The sequence below is a fragment of the Lynx canadensis genome, chromosome F2 (assembly GCF_007474595.2).
Source record: "Lynx canadensis isolate LIC74 chromosome F2, mLynCan4.pri.v2, whole genome shotgun sequence".
NCBI classification, from domain to species: Eukaryota; Metazoa; Chordata; class Mammalia; order Carnivora; family Felidae; genus Lynx; species Lynx canadensis.
Window position 1 is genome coordinate 45,220,741 of NC_044320.2, and position 16,718 is coordinate 45,237,458.

Sequence of the window (16,718 nt, forward strand, 5' to 3'; positions counted from 1 at the left end):
TCTCATCTGAAAATACGACCAACAGGAAGACCCTGACCGATCCAAGGCAACAACACTGTATAAAAGCCGTAATGCAGGCAGGACATTCTTCTTGCCTCTCGAAGCAGGTGCAAAGAGAATGTCTTCCCAATGACATACTTCCCTTTTAAAAGCAGTGGTTCTCAATTTGAAGCGCTGGGGAGGTTTTAAAATTGCACTTCTATCAGAATCTCTGGACGTGAGATCCAAGCACTGGTATTTACAAAAACCTCCCCAGGTGACTGTAACGTGCAGCCAGGGCTGGGATCACCGGCCTATAGTCATTTTTAAAGAGTGGTCCTACCCCACACACCGGACAGCTCCACCTTCACCGTAAGTATTTCGTGATAATAGACATGTTTCGCACATCATTACAAACAACCAAATTTCAAGCAACGTGTGCTCAAAGTTGCATTTCCAAAGGTACATGAACCGTCACAGGGTTCTCAAACATTAACCACCTAAGATATGCCATAGGCCCTACTCAAAATCTCATGGCGTCAGATGGAGACTGTGTTTAAAGGATCACACTGGGATGGATGCCAATTGCTTCTTGTAACAAATCCTATCACCTTTATAGCACTTGTAGTTTTGAAGACTTTCCTACAGTTCTGCCTGTGAGCTTCTCATGGCATTTTGATCTCAGGATAAAGCCTTTCTTCCATCATCAAGGGCTGGGAAGGAATCACAGAAGTGCAAAAAAAAAAAAAAAAAAAAAAAAAGGATTGGGAGTGAGTTATAAAAGTGCAAAACAGGGGCTCCTGGGTGGCTCACTTGGTTGAGCATCCAACTCTTGATTTCGGCTCAGGTCATGATCCCAGGGTCGTGGGATCAAGCCTACTTAAGATTCTCTCTCTCTCCCCCTGCCCCCTCCCCTACGTGGGTGCTCTGAAATAAAAAAAAAAAAAATTTAAGTGCAAAACAACAGCAAGAATGTAAGGATGATTCAGAATATGAGGAAAATAACTTGCACTGTGTAGCAGCAGAGCCAGAATTAAGCACCCAGCTTGCTGTCTCCTGTCCGATGAGTTTCTTGCTTCATTGTTAATAGCTACCATTGTCGAAGACCATAATACCAATAGATATTATGGTATCTATTAGGTATGATGGTATCTACTAGGTATGATGTTAGGCACTTTATGTATTCAATAATTGTTCCTACTTTGTTTTCCTGCAGGCAAATGCTGGGTGCTGGATTCTGGGCATACAGTGACGAATCAAGATAGAATCCTTGCCTTTATAAGGTTTAGTAAAGAAATCAACAAGGTTTGAAAACAACGTGTGTAGAATAACTTAAGGTATCGATACTAGCACATGAAACTGACGATATGTAAACTGACCAGAAGTCTATTAAATTTTTGACAGAAGTGTACTGTCAAATAAATCTTGATTCCAGTCTCAAAAATCCTCTGAGTGAGCCTTAAAGTAATATTTGGGCACCCAAACGCACACGAGCGGGACACAAGCTATCAATACCGCATAACTCCTACAGAGTACAGTACTCGTCAGTGAGCTGTTTTTGATGTGGTCACGGAGGCTGATGAAACGAGAAGAAACTCTCAAAAGAAGAACAATGGACAAGGGGGTTCCTCCCAGAATGGAGATCCGGTGTCCCATCACAGAACTTCCTTCCCTGACAAATACCTTCCCAGCATGAATTCACTGTTGCAACGAACCAGTGAATGCCGTATGCTTCCTACTCATGCCTTTCCTGAATCGCACTTTTTATGACATTTCTCCTGGCCCGGTTTTATCATTGTATATTTTATCTCTGTGTTTGGGGGGAGTGGAAAGGGGAGATAGCTTACTTCTTGATTCATAAGTATACCGGACCGTAAGGGTCTACATCTGGATCTTACAGAGAGGACTGATCATCATGCAGGGATCCTAGACTTTGAGCCAGAAGCAGTAATGGAGAAGACTCTGGGTGTGTTCTATATATGTGAAAAGAATGAATATTTAATGACCGGAAGGCTCACTGTGGCAAAGACTCCAAACTATTCACCAAAATCCATTTCCTCTTCTTTCTAGGTACAGTTAGAGCACATGTTGCATCATCCTTTGCAGTTAGGTGTAATCAACTGATAAGTTTTCACCAATAGAATATGAGCAGGAGTGCTGTGTATTGCTTTTGGGACAAGATGTTCAAGAAGGAGGTGAGCCCCTCCCACATTCTCTTCCCCTTTTCTGTTGATAGAATGACCTGTCTTGGGAATGGCAGAGCCACACTTGAGAGGAGGAGCCCGTGTCCCTGAATCATTGTGTGAACTGATTATTGGGCAAGGAAAAAACTTGCATTATATTGGAATCATTCTCCATTTGGGTCTATTTGTTTTCGTAGCCCAGTTACTTAATGAGTTCAGTAATTTTAACTAAGCTTTGTTTTATTTCCCTTTAAGGGTCAGAGATCAAAAATAGGTAGATACATGCCTATAACTATCTCCTCAGATTGTGTAATGAACAATCAGCCCCCTGTACGACTCTCGCAGGACCTGTTTTTAATATCAGTTACTAAGAGTTTAAGTTAATCTCTCTGCCAAAATCATTGTGGACACGTTCTTTTGACACAAATCTGTAGGAACTTCTCGATCATGTATTTGTGATCAACAATGACTCAGACGATTCTCATGGATTTTCTAATGAGAGATATAAATTTATATCTACCTATTCCACCATACTCCTTTTAGTCTGAAGGCAACTCTTATGTGATCTAATTTGCAACCATGAGCAGAACCATGAGCAATGCGTGTCCTTTGAAATGTGACTTTTCGGCTGCTTCTATGAAAACATGGATTCTACTTCTCCTTCCCTTGGATCTGGGCCAGCCTTATAAACTTGCTTTGGCCAACAGAACATGGCAGAAGTAAGAGGGTGCCAGTTTCATGGTTAGGCCTCCAGACCCCTTGTGAGTTTTCACACTTTCTCTCCGATCCCTGAAATTGTCATGTGAACAAGCCCTGTGAGAGCAGGGGTCAGCAAACTTTTTATGTGAAGGGACAGATAATAAATATTTTAGGCTTTGTGGGCCCTAAGGTTCCTGTCACATTCCTCCATCTGTTTTAGTGTGAGAGCAGCCACAGACAACAAACAAATGGGTGTGGCTGTGTTCCAATAATACTTTATAGGTAAAAATAGGCAGCACACTGTAGTTTTGTCGACCTGCGTGCTGGTGAATTAAAGACCACAGAGAACAGAGCTGGGTCAGTGGATTCATCCCAGCCGAGTCCCCGCACATATAAGGAAGTCCCGCCAAGATCAGCAAAGCTGGCATGCAGTTGACTGCAGATGCCCTAAGGAGGCCAGCTGACACCAGAAGAACCATCCGCTTGATCCCACTTTAAATTGCCTGCCTCTAGAATTGTGGTTTACAACACTTCATTTTGGGTGGTTTGTTACACAGCAGTAGCTAAGTGATTCATTCACTTACATAGATGGATGTGAATATGATTTGGAAAATAAATTTACTTTGCAACCCAAACAAGGCATGCCTTTTCCCTCCTTTCCTCAGATATTTACACAAAGAAAACAACTTCCGAGGTCCAGATAATCTGTCTACGTGTTATGACTACTGTGACAAGAGAAGCTTTCTGAATCTCCTTGGGTAATTTAAAATAGACCTTCTGAGCTCCAAAGAAAATCCTTACCTTTTCTAGGCTAGCCAGGTCAAGTTGTAGGATGTGGAGCACGGGAGAGGTAGAGAAGGTGCCCTGATACCTTAATGATATTTCTGTATGTCACTTATGTCAAATATACAGTCTGAGATCCTCACTGAAATCTGGTGTGAACAGCCAGCCCAGAGCAGTTTTGTTTCTCTGCTTTAGAAGGCGTAGCGTTGCCTTTATTATTTACTTTATAGGGATTTTGTTATGATGGAATTATGACGGAACATTTACAGAACAGTACTTGCTAGTCACGTTAGGTTAGTTGCATCTACCTTTGATTTCTTGGATTTCTTTAAAAAAAAGTTTATTTATTTATTTTGAGAGAGAGAGCACAGGAGGGGCAGAGAGAGAGGGTGTGAGAGAGAATCCCAAGCAGACTCTGCACTGTCAGCATGGAGCCCAGTGTGGGGCTTGAACTCACGAATCACGAGATCATGACCTGAGCTGAAACCAAGAGTCAGATGCGTTACCGGCTGAGCCACCCAGGCGCCCTTTGGATTTTTTTATTTCAAGGAATTTCAGCTTTTTAAATCTCTGGAGACAGAAATATTTTAAATGCAACTAATTTGGTTCATGTTTTCTAGCTCTACTTACTACACAGTTGTGTTCCAAGCATGTTTTCAGAAATGTAACAGACCTTCTTGTGTGCTCTTGTTCAATCTCATAATAGCTATAGCAAAGCAAGACTATGTTCTAATAGTCCCTGGCATATTAGTTGGCAATAAGCCCCAATCCATATGATATTGTATGACAGGACTCATTTACTTCACAAAATATTCACAGGCTTTACGAGGGGAGAAAGGCAGAAAAAGATACCAGATTTGTAAACTCCTATTGTGTAAGCTATTCTGGTGTAAACAACAATAATGTACTCAAGAAAAGTTAGAGCTTCTGAAAAGCGCCAGAACGTGATAAAACCTTGTTAAAAATTATATTGAATCCAAAAAGAACTTTTTGAATATAGAAAGTATCTAGGGAATTGGCATCTTTTTCCAGTAATTGTTTGATAAGAGGTGCCTCGCGAGGCATACAGTGGCCTCAAGCAGAAAGGATTTGGGTGTATCAGTACTCCTGCCCAGATCCAGGATATGTGAGCTGGCTGGATTCCCTTCAAAAATCTTTGAGCTTTCAATGATTCATACTCCCTGCTTGGCACTTGACAGCTAGAAGACAATAAGTTACCCCCCAATTTTCCATGAGTCATAAAGGCATAGTCTCGGAGTTTAGGTCTGGGTTTATCTCTGATGTACATTTCCTTTTTCATTATGGCAAGAGTAAGATTATGAATTCCAAAACTTGCTATCTTTGTCACACGATGGCTGTAAACCACTTGGAACATTCTAATATTCCTACATAGCACCTTAGTGTTGTTCTTTTGGTGTGACGTTTGAACAATTCAATGTTGTAAGGGATAAGTAAATATTTTTAAAAGATCCTTACTCTTTTTGATTTCATTTTGAATACTATGTCATTCTGGAAGCATTCCCGGGCCTCCTAAGTTGTGTTCCATCACTGCGCAAATCTATACTTTCCTATAGTAACCTTCATCGCAGTGTATTGTAGACCCTTGTTTAATCACTGCAGCTCCTTCTGGTCTGTCCTGTAGCCTGGAACATTCACTATTTCATCTCCAGACTCTCCCCCAGGGCCTGGCATATAACTGGTGACCAAGTTCTTCATACAACAAACAAGCAAGAGGTTGCTTTTGTTTTTAGTCATTGACTATTCTTTATTTTTTTTTAATGTTTTATTTATTTTTGAGAGAGAGACAGAGAGAGAGAGAGAGAGAGAGAGAGAGAGACAGAGACAGAGACAGAGACAGAGCATGAGCGGGGGAGGAGCAGAGAGAGAGGGAGGCACGGAATCCAAAGCAGGCTCCAGGCTCCGAGCTGTCAGCACAGAGCCCGACGCGGGGCTCGAACTCACAAACCATGAGATCATGACCTGAGCCGAAGCCGGATGCTCAACTGACTGAGCCACCCAGGCGCCCCTGTCATGGACTATTCTTAAAAGCTCTTTAATAAATTTTATTCACGCACTATTCACTCCAGGAAAGGATATGAACGGTATGAGGTGGTCCTGAAAACTCTAGAGCCCTGCCTCATTGTTTTTCATCTACCTCCATCACCTTGTCCTCGTTCCTTTCCTCTTTAAGAGCGGAGAGTACACATTTAAAAAAGCTTGGCTTCACTTTTACTAGCTATGTGGCCTTGAACCAGTGCCTCCATCTTTTCATCCGAAATCACCAAATGAAATCGGAGCCGTGGTACTTTGGTATCATAGCTTTGGGGAGGATTAAATCGAATTATGTAAAAATGTTGCCCAGGATAGATACTCAATAGATGTTACTTCTCACTGAGGAAAAACAAAGGACCTTAAAAAAAAAAAAAAAGAAAGAAATCACATCCTAGACTCATCATTATGTAATGGCTCACGTCCCAGAAAACTAGATGTGGCAGCTAGTTGGTTTCAAGACTCTTGCTGTGTGCTTAAATAAGCCTACCAGATACTACTGCTCTGCTCTCATGGCAGGAAATCTCAGGAAAAGGAGTCATCTGTCAGCTCCCAATCTCACTGGCAAAGAACAGCTCCACTTTAGTGCCCAGAAATGCACCAAACACTAGAGCCGGACTGTTGCAGTGTCAGGGCAGGTGCAGGTCTGGCGGAGAACTGCTGGGGTCCAGCTAGGGGGCTTAAATCCTTCCACACCTTGACTCTCCACCTGCAAAATGGGGTTAATGATGGCGCCACCTCATAATGATGGATGAACTGAATTATAGAAGTGTGTGTTTGGGATGACACTTGGCACATAGTAAAGGCTCACTAAAGATTAGCTTTAAAAAAATTATATCATGGGGCACCTGGATGGCTCAGTCAGGTAAGCGTCCGACTCCTGATTTCGGCTCAAGTTGTGATATCGTGGTTTGTGAGTTTAAGCCCTGCACTGGGTTCTGTCCTGATAGCATAGAGCCTGCTTGGGATTCTCTCTCTCTCAAAGGTAAATAAATATACTTAAAAAATAAAGTATATCATAAAAAGTTTATTCTCTGGTTTCTGATGGGCAATTTATTTTTCAAAGTTCTCATGTATTCACCAATGGAAAAGGCAAGCTACCTCCCTAGTCAATGACGTCTACTGGTTTGGGTCACCAAGATAAATCACTGAACATGGAAGAGCGTGGAATGATGAGTGCCAGCTGTGCACAGTGAAGATTTGTTACGGTCATTCTGAATATAGAAGGTTTCATAAGAGTCGACAGTGATGCGTCACTGTCACTAACTATCAACTACAACTTTTAAGGACAAATACCTTACTGGCAGCTCTGAAAAAAAAAAAAAAAAACTTGCTCAAATCATTACTGTATGTGTATTCCCAAAGAGCACAGTTACTCACTTTTACAGGTGGTTGAAAATAGTTAAGGAATATCCTTTCCTGCTTTTAAACAATATTGACTGCTGAACCAACTTGCCCAGTCCTGTTTTGTTCTTGTAAGTACTTTTATGTACTATTGAATTAGTAATGCTGTGTGGGTTGACGAATCTCTCAAAATTGACGTTGGCCTCTCTTCTGTCAGGGACCCGAGAATGGAACAGTCTGTCACCTTTAATAAACAATCCTTAGACGATTTCTCTCCCACATAGCTAGCGCGAGAGAATAGTGTCACATCAGGAAATTATATAAGAATAGACAATGGTCTCTCTCGACATTAGAAATGTTACGTTCGGTTTTCTGGACTAGAGTGTAGTGTTCTCTACATGCGAATCTAATTGACGATAGAGATACAAAGATTGCAAGGTCACAATCCTGTCCCTAAGGGACTTCTAGCAATAGCATTCCCAGTATGCGCGCTCGGCGGCCTTCTCTTTCTCAGCTTCCCACCAAAATGTACCCCTTTAGAATTCTGGGTGCCTGAGGAATTAACACAGACCACACCCCTGTCTTTGGAGGAATAGAAGCACGGAACATGTAGCGAACTATGGGTTATCTTTGGGGAAAGTGTCCATATCTATAGGATTCTAATCATAATACTCGTTATTAAGCTCCTCTGAGAACCCTCCAAAGCTCCCCCTTTGAAGACTCCCTTTGTGCTGTGAGTTTGCACAGATGGGTAGGAGCCGATGGACAGGTGAACCTCACCTTTTATCACATAGGCAGTGCCTGTGGAATAAGTTCCTGGTACAGAGATGAAGGGTATTTCCTACCTTTTTCACACGTAAATGCAATTGATCCTATAAGACCTGTATAGTATACAATATAGTTATTAAGAAAAAAGTGATTTTCTGTGGGTTGCCCAGATTTTAAAATTTAAATTTTCACTAAACGAAAATGTAATGATCCACTTTTTCCAAACAGAATGTGCTATAAATATGTGCCTCAAAATAAAGTAAAATAACAAATCATACATATGTGTTGCTTTTTAATTATGCAATCACAAATTTCTTTTTGTTGGGTCTCAGTGCCTGTTAACATCGCTTTATCCGTTTTCTTTCGATCTCCATAAATTGCCACCCCTGCGGATGGACATCTTTTCCCTATGGATGTAAATGTTCCTTTTTTCTCTAAGTGTCAACTTTGTTTTTGAAAAATGATTTCTGAGCACTTGCAGTGTGCCTGGCCCTGGGTAACATAATACTAAATAGCATCAAGTTTCAGCTCAGGCGTGGCACTCAGGCTTACAGGGGTTATAAAATGTTTATGACATAATTTGGATGTTGCCCTTCTCTGCTGGTCATATTCATTCAATTATTCAATAACTCATTGACTGATATGTGCATAAAATTCTCATTTTACACACATAACATGCTACATACTTACATAAAACCCCTGCAAAGTAGGCATTGTTAGGTTTTCACGAATCACAATTTAGAAACTACTACAGAGCCGTGCAAAATAGAACATGCCTATGTATTCCTTTTTCAAAATTTCACTGAGATGGTAGCTAATTTTGAAGAATTTTTTTCCTTCAAATATTTGCCAAGTACATATTTCTAACACTTTGACCTAGAAAGAAAAAAAGTACTTACAGATTTAGTATTCCCTTCAATAACTTCTTCTTCCCGTGGTTCAAGTTTGAGATCCTTTAAAGAAAGAAATGGGGAAGGCAGGGACCAGAAATTAGAGGAAACATCATATACTTGAATGGTAACTCTTTTGTGGCTGATATTGTGCCAAAAGCAGCTCATTATCTGAAAGGATATGGAATCATTCTGATTTTAAAAATGAAGTTTTTCTAATAAAGACTCTTTTACCCATTTATCAATGGTAAAGAGCCATTTCAGTGTGTTCAATTTGTTATTACTTTAAGCTTACTGATATTAAAAGAGAACAAAAGAGAAAGGAGATTCATGAAAACTGGGAAAGGGTAGAACAGTAAAAAAAAAAAAAAATGAGTAGGCTGATTTCTTTTGCTGTTAGTACTGATCACCACTTTTCCTGGGAGATCATGATGGACATTAGCGTAACGGCTACAATACATTTACACTCTAGTGATAATTTTACTTTACTAAAACATGAACTCAAAAGCAAATGAAAACACTATTGATATTTTCTAAAAATGAAGGGCTACTAAAAAGATCCTAGAATTTTCTACCGTGATCAGTGGATGATGCTAATGTCTCCAGTGAAGCCAAGCATGTAATCTCAGAGGACTTCATTCTAAGAATATATCACCTCGTATTGGTGGTGAGGATTATGCACAATAATTCCTTCAGATAGATAAAGAAATCCCTTGAAATCGGTATAAATCCAGACGGTCTGAAATAACATAAGCCTGTTAAAAACAGGGCTATGTTGCTTTAGCTATGCTATTCTCTTGCAGTAAAACCTTAAACAAGTCACTTGACTTATCTAGGGTTCACTTTTAGTGTTTCCTCTGCCTTAAATTCTCTATCGCTAGGGCACCATCTAGCTGCCTCCTTTTCCTTTCTCATACCTCAACTCAAATGTCACTGCCTTACAGCGACCTTCCCGGATCACCCACTTAAGTATCCAACCCCTCATCTCCACCATATTGCCTTAGTTTGTCCTCAGAGTACTTTTCCCTCTCTGAAATTATCTTGTTTCATTTATTTGTTTACTGATTTTGATCTGTCTGTGTTGGATGAAGGACCTTACCTGTTTGGATCACTGCTGCATTTCCACTGCCAGAATAATACCTGGCATAAAGTAGATGCTTAACAAGCATTCGTTGAATAAATGAATGGCCTAATGAACGCCCCATTTAAATCACAGCTTTTCTGTGAAGGCGAAGTGACGCAATGCATATGGATGTGAAGTGAATCTTAAAGACAGAAACTGGAACAATGGTCTCCTTGCCCACCTTTTCCCTAACACCAACTCAGGTACACTTTTCACGTCTACTTTCTTTGATCTAAGATAACAACAGCTTAAATGAAGTCGTATCAACACAACATCCTTAGTTGTACCCCTTCAAAGAGGATGCCCTGTGATCTGATGATACACTTAGGGCTTCATGAAGATCAAACAGGTTCTGTTGCCGTTATTTAACATAAAGATGTTTCTGCAGAGTGGGAGCAAAATAGCAAACATAATCTCAATATATCCCCACAAATCCTCATAGAGGCTGAAATGGAAAGATAGAACGCCTGAAGGGATTTTTAGCGATTGCAAGTATTATTTTTCCCCCTCACGTGAATGGTATTGGGCCTGGTTTCCAGTGCAGGAAGGATCTATCACACTAAGTGGAGAGAAAAGAGAACACCTGTTCCACTGCAGGTACACTTCCTCTTAATGGGGAGATCAAACCTAGTGCCCAAAACTGCAGGAGACGAGAGAGTCAGCTGTGAAATGACATGCCCTTAGCTACTGTTTGGCAATCGGGTAGTTGTTCCTCTAAAAGCCTAATTCGCAGTACAGAATAAGTTGTAGAAGCAAACGGAACTTGCACTGCCTCTCCATTCATTAAGACAGATCCTGCTGAGCCCCACACCGCTGGAACCCAGTGCTGAAGACCATCACATCATACTTTCAGCAAATCTCTCAGACATTGTCCTCAAAATGAAACCCTTTCATGGAAAGGGAGGAAGAAAAAGTCTAGGGAAGAAAGAGATGTGATAATACTTTGATTTAAAGTTGGAAAAAAAGGCATGACCTAAGTTTAAGCTATTCCTTTAAAAATAGCTATATAAAGTTAAGACACCAAGTAAAGACAGGTTTGCCAAGCACCTCAAAGCCATTTGAAAAGGAAGTATTTGTGTTCTTTAAATGAATCTAAATTTATGTAACAATAGACTCTTTATGTTTTAACAAGGTCTGTTTTCCAAATAGAGGTCATGGATTTCCAGCCCTTCCGTGATTGGAAAACTAATTTTCATAGCCGCCATTTTTCTCGTGAATATTTTTAGTCTCGGCTCACATATCAATTAATAAAATTAGGAAGGAGGAACGATGAACTGCTGCCAACTGTAAGTTTAGGTTTTTTGCCCAGTAAATGGCCAACGTAAACGTGACAAACGGTGACATGGTGCCAGAGGGGCTGGCATTCTCCAAAGTCGCTTCCCCTGGACTTGATTACTTGTACAGAACCTCATTTTCAGAGGTCTTACTCAACCTCAGGACTTGGAAGTTTCATCTTTGTGGAGACAGTTCTTAAGATCTTAAACCACTGGCCTGACTTGTTACCTACTAACATCTACCTGGACATTCCTGCCTAAGTGTCCTGTTGGGTCTTGAAATTAACAATCTAATAAGCCGGTTCACCTCACCTCACCTCACCTCACCTCACCTCACCTCACCTCACGATCTCTCACTTGTCTCTCCATTTCTGTTAGTGGTAAAATCGAGCGAGACACTCAGGCTCAAATCCTCAGACTCCTCTTTGAGATACTCCTGTCCTTTACCCATCATACCCACTCAGAGGTCCTGTTAATTTCACTTTAAGTCTTTAACTCTGCCATTTTCTTTTCAGTCATACAATACAGGTCCGTCTCTTTCCATACCTAACCCCAGCAGGCTCAGATCTAGACCCTGCTCTTTAATGTCACTGCTTGAGATGGCTTCGGTGGCTCTGACTTTGAACGCCCCTGTTTAAATCTGTTTAAATCCAGTTTGTATGCTTGCTGTCCAATTTTCTATCTAAAAGATCTCTTTGGTCATATCACTTCCCTGTTGAAAAACAATAAATGCTTCCTGTTGTCTCCAAGGCCAAGCCCAAATCCCTTTCTCTATTATTTAATGCCATCCATAATATGGCCCCATCCATCCGCACAATCTTATTTGTTATCATTTCCCCAAATGAAAGACTAAGCTGGTCTATTTAAGCTTTACTCATGCCATCACCCTTACCTGAATATCCTCTCTAGCTGCTCTCTTTTTACTAAAATTTTACTGCTCCATAGCACAGGTTTGTTTGTTCACTAGTTTGTTATCAGACAAGCATTTATTCCAATTTTAGTGACAATACATTTTACTTTCAGGGAATTCTCTCTTCTCCCTTCAATATAGTGCTCTGGGACTGTTAATCAAGATGTTCTCCCCCTCATCAGTTAAGAAGCTACTTTCTAGAGGTTGAGAGTGTAATTTCATCTTTTAGTATATCATGCAACCATTTCCCTGAGTCACTTTGAAACATTCCCAAGACATCAGCCAGGTCGTCCCTAAGAGCTGCCACATGCATTGTTCAAGCACCCTGCTACCTACGGCAGTGATAACTCAAGAGTCAGGCAATGCAGTACATTTATTTAACTTGCAACTCCACATATTGCACATATAACTAGGCGTAGGCATGGGCGGCCTAAGAATTAACGTGAGCTTCTCTATTTGCTTTAACAGAAAGGCTCAGAGGTGCCTGGATGGCTCAGTCGGTTAAGTGTCCGACTTTGGCTCAGGCCATGATCTTACAGTTTGTGAGTTTGAGCTCCGCGTCGGGCTCTGTGCTGACAGCTCGGAGCCTGGAGCCTGGAGCCTGGAGCCTGCTTCGGATTCTGTGTCTCCCTCTCTCTCTCTCTCTGACCCTCCCCCACTCGCGCGCGCGCGCTCTCTCTCTCTCTCAAGAATAAATAAACATTAAAAAAAAGAAAGGCCCAGATAACTACCAAGTAGTCATTTGTAGCATCACAGCGCTCCTGGCTATTATTCTATCCATGGGGCAGCCATGGATATATTAATGCAATGAGGAAAACGGGTCACTGACAAGTGAGAGGGAGAAGAAAGAAAAGGAAGCACCCACCTTCTTTTCCAGTCGATCAATTAATTTCTGGAGTCTATTGATCTGGGTCATCCACTGGTTGTCTTCTTCTAATAAGCCTTGAGGGGAAAATCATGAGGGCAATTAAACAGAGCAGGAATGCTCTGGCATCTCAGAATTTTCCTTTTACCCGGAAGGAAGCACACAGTGTCACTGACTAGTCAGCACCCTTTTAAGAAATATATTCACTTGAGTGCTTTCTAAGTTATTGATTTCCATAGATCCATGCATCCCAGTGGGTTCACTCTTACAAGTCTGTGGTTTTTATGTTGCCGCCTGTACTGGTCTTTGATAGTCAAAGAACAGATCCTGCTGAGACACTTTTACCACCCCACGAGATGGCTGAGTTTTCTTCTGAAAAAAGGAAAGCTTTAATCAATAATTCTAAACTTACTTCCAAAACAGTGGAAGAAGCCAGGGAAATAATAGGCTTGACCACAGTAAGGTAGCTGGTGTCTCCTTTCCTATGGACTGACCTGAGTAAACATGGACAATATGGTCATGGCATAGCAGTTAAGAGAGCAGACTCTGGAACCTGAAGATCATGGTCAAATTACTTGGCTCCTCTGGCCTCAGCTTCCTTATTTTTAAAATGGCAATAATATCACCACTGGCCACATCGTCATTGTGAGGAATAAATTAGAATATATATGCGTATATACAAACATATGCATATGCATATATATGTAGTATACGTATGTCTGTGTGAACATATACACAAACACACATCTATAGTCCAGCACCGGAGCAAGCATTATGTAAGTTCTGCTGTTATTATTGCTGTAATTACATTTTCTAAAATAAGTAGCTTTTATTATTGTTTTTCAAGCTCTACACCCAATGTGGGGCTTGAACTCATGACCTGGAGATTATTCAAAGGTGCAGAGGGAAGAGTTGTGGTCTGAGCCCCTGCACAAACATCCCGGGATCCTTCTGTATCCTTATGGCAGCTTGTGCAAAATTATTTCGTAGGCATTTGCTGAAATAATAGTATTGAATACTTCTTGATGGGAGAATGTAATTGAATTCAAACCATAAAGCCTTGTTTTAGCTTTGAATGTTAGAAAGATAAGACCAAAATTATAAAGAGGTAGTACTTTACATTAGAATTCACTTCTCTTTCTGCGTTCTTGGGCAAAACTCTCAAAGCTTATCGCATAAATTATGATGCAAAACTAAGTAGTAGCACAGTCACACAGAAGCAGCTACAAAAAATCAGAATAAGGTGCTTTATAATAGAAAACACTGTAACTGTATAAACAAAATCTATGTTTATTTTTAATTTAGGAATTAATTAACACATTTCCATTCCGGATTGTTCCTAAAAGAATTTAAGGTGGCTGTCACGTCAAAATTTCTTGGAAGGATATTTTGGGTTTTGCTGTGTTTTCAAAATGGTTAAAGCATAAAGGACAATCTATATTTTGACTCAGGAGCCTAGACCTGTCATTTCCTCGTCAACACATGGTAGACTATATCATTGTTCCTAAGTTTTCACTATCTTCCTGCTATAGAATTCTACATATACAACCTCTGCCCCTCAACTTTGCAGGACCTCCTACCACAATGGATGGAGTACATGTCCCTTCCCACTATTACTGGCTTTGGCATGTGACTCATTTGGTCAATGGAGAGCTAGCAGGTAAGATGCACACAGTGGTTTTTAACTGAGCTGTGTGATTTATGCTTCTGACACCCAGCAGAAGAGTTTGCTTCAAGTAGTCACTGATCCCAGTAGGCTACGTGAGAAGCAGAGCTGAGCCCAACCTAGAGGCTGGAGAGCACACATCACCCAAATCACAATCAACTACATACCCATGAACAAAAAAGACAAATATTTGCAATTGTAAACACTGAGATTTTGAGGTTGTTTCCAAGTAAAAATGGTCTAATGAATCATATGACCTTGGACAAATTGCTGTACTTCTGGGGAAATAAATATACTGACATCTATCTCATAAGGCACTAGAATATAAGATAATGATCAAGAAAGCACTTTGAAACCTTCCAAGTACAGTATGTGTAAATATAGGCTAGAGTTAGTACTTTGATTTTCTGAAATATTAGATAAGGGTTAATTGTGTTAAAATGGTATGTTCAAGTGGTTTATATATATACATACATATACATATACACATACATAGCTTCTAGAAATTACTGTGATATTTTGTAACATGGATTTGTATATTTCAAATGAATTTCCAAGTAATTATTACAAATGACATTATTAAAATATAATGACCTAAAAATTATTAATAAGGTTTTAGTCCAGGTTTGGGTCTGGGTGGCTCAGTCGGTTGAGCGCTCGACTTCGGCTCAGGGCATGATGTCGCAGTTCGTAAGTTCGAGCCCCACACAGGACTCGCTGCTGTCAGTGCAAAGCCTGCTTTAGATTCTCTGTCCCCCTCTCTCTGCCCCCGCCCCCCATTGCACGCTCCCTCTCTCTCAAAAAGAAATAAATATTAAAACATTTTTTAAAAGCTAAGGTTTCAGCCCAATAAAGGTTATATTACCCACTTCCTGAAACAGACTTTGCATATGTGTAGGCAGGCTTTAGGGGATCCGGAGCAACTTAGGGTAAAGGGCGCTTCCTTCCTTGAAACGGATAGGAATTTCTACAGGTCTCAAGGTCCCATCACCTTCTGTGCACTGCGAGGTGCGGTTGTGGGATTCTCATGGAAACAATGGTGTGGATCATCACCTCGTTCTTAATACCACAGGCTCTTTGCCACTGTGGTTCAGACAAACTTTTCTGAAAGCATTTCATTACTATTGCCGTTTTACTTGCTTAAAAAAAATAAATCAGTGTGAAAATCAAAACAGTCAGTTTGGAAGAAGAAAAATGGCAAAGCTACATTACCTGGACCACAGGCACTGAACTGGGGGCTTTTGGGGGAGAAGCTGTTGTGCCTCTGGACTCGGCGACTTGATCGCTTTCCAGGCCACTGGATCAACAGGACTTCTGGCTTGGTCGGCCCTTGCCTGGAACAACAGAGACCACATTTAACCTCAGCGTCAGGCTCTGGCCCCGAGAAACAGATCTTCAGCCATCAGTCACAAAGATTTTCTGGTGTAGCGACATGAGAAGTTAGGAGAATTACTGCTTGCCAACACGCTCTAGAGACCCAGAGGATTTGGTTTTATACACGTGAACCTACAGGAGAGACTCGGAGCTGGCTTTATGCTTTAAAAGTCTGAGTAAAAATCATATCGTAATTTGTGATTTAAGAAAAACTTCTTTCTTTTCTGGGCCAAACCATCAGTGGAAAAACTGTTTCTGTGTGTGCTGGTGTATTTAGTTTGCGAACACCTATGGAGTCTGTTTCTTCTTTCAGTTTTAAATTTTTTAAATCAAGGCTATGTATCCATATATTTTTAAAAGTCAAATAATTCTATAAAACTCATTTTAACAAATAGGAGTTCCTACTCACCTCCACACCACTCCCCATTCACAGAAGGAATGCTTACAACAAGTGTTCGTTTGGATGTTTATCCTCATACCTATATATAATATGCTTAAAGTGCTATCTCTTTATTCTTTAGTTTTTAAATGTATCTATTAGCTTCCTAAAAGGAAAAGCTCAGGACAATGATATATGCAAGGAAATATTATAAGGAATTTAAAGGAAGACTGCTTAAAAGGATGGATTCGATTCGGGAGGCAAGCATTTGGTTCCCTATTCTTCTCTCCTGGTTGGAATACAAACATGATAGCTGAATTCCAGCAACCATATTGGGCCATGAGGCAAACCCGAGGATGTACTTACTATGTGAAAAAGGCAGGAGGTCTATGATAAATCTGTAGAGCTGTCATACTTGATTAGGCTGCTGCC

General features: G+C 40.6%; 1 protein-coding gene across 2 annotated transcripts in view; it reads right to left on the reverse strand.

Moving 5' to 3' along the window:
- Positions 1 to 16,718, reverse strand: part of NECAB1 (N-terminal EF-hand calcium binding protein 1) — a 180,072-nt gene that overhangs the window by 19,303 nt on the left and 144,051 nt on the right. For both annotated transcript variants that reach the window (XM_030304460.1, XM_030304459.1), the window contains exons 7-9: positions 15,746 to 15,867; positions 12,868 to 12,944; positions 8,705 to 8,758 (exon numbers count right to left, since the gene is read on the reverse strand). In XM_030304460.1, the coding sequence (XP_030160320.1) occupies positions 8,705 to 8,758; positions 12,868 to 12,944; positions 15,746 to 15,867 (253 nt within the window). The remainder of the gene's footprint in view (positions 1 to 8,704; positions 8,759 to 12,867; positions 12,945 to 15,745; positions 15,868 to 16,718) is intronic.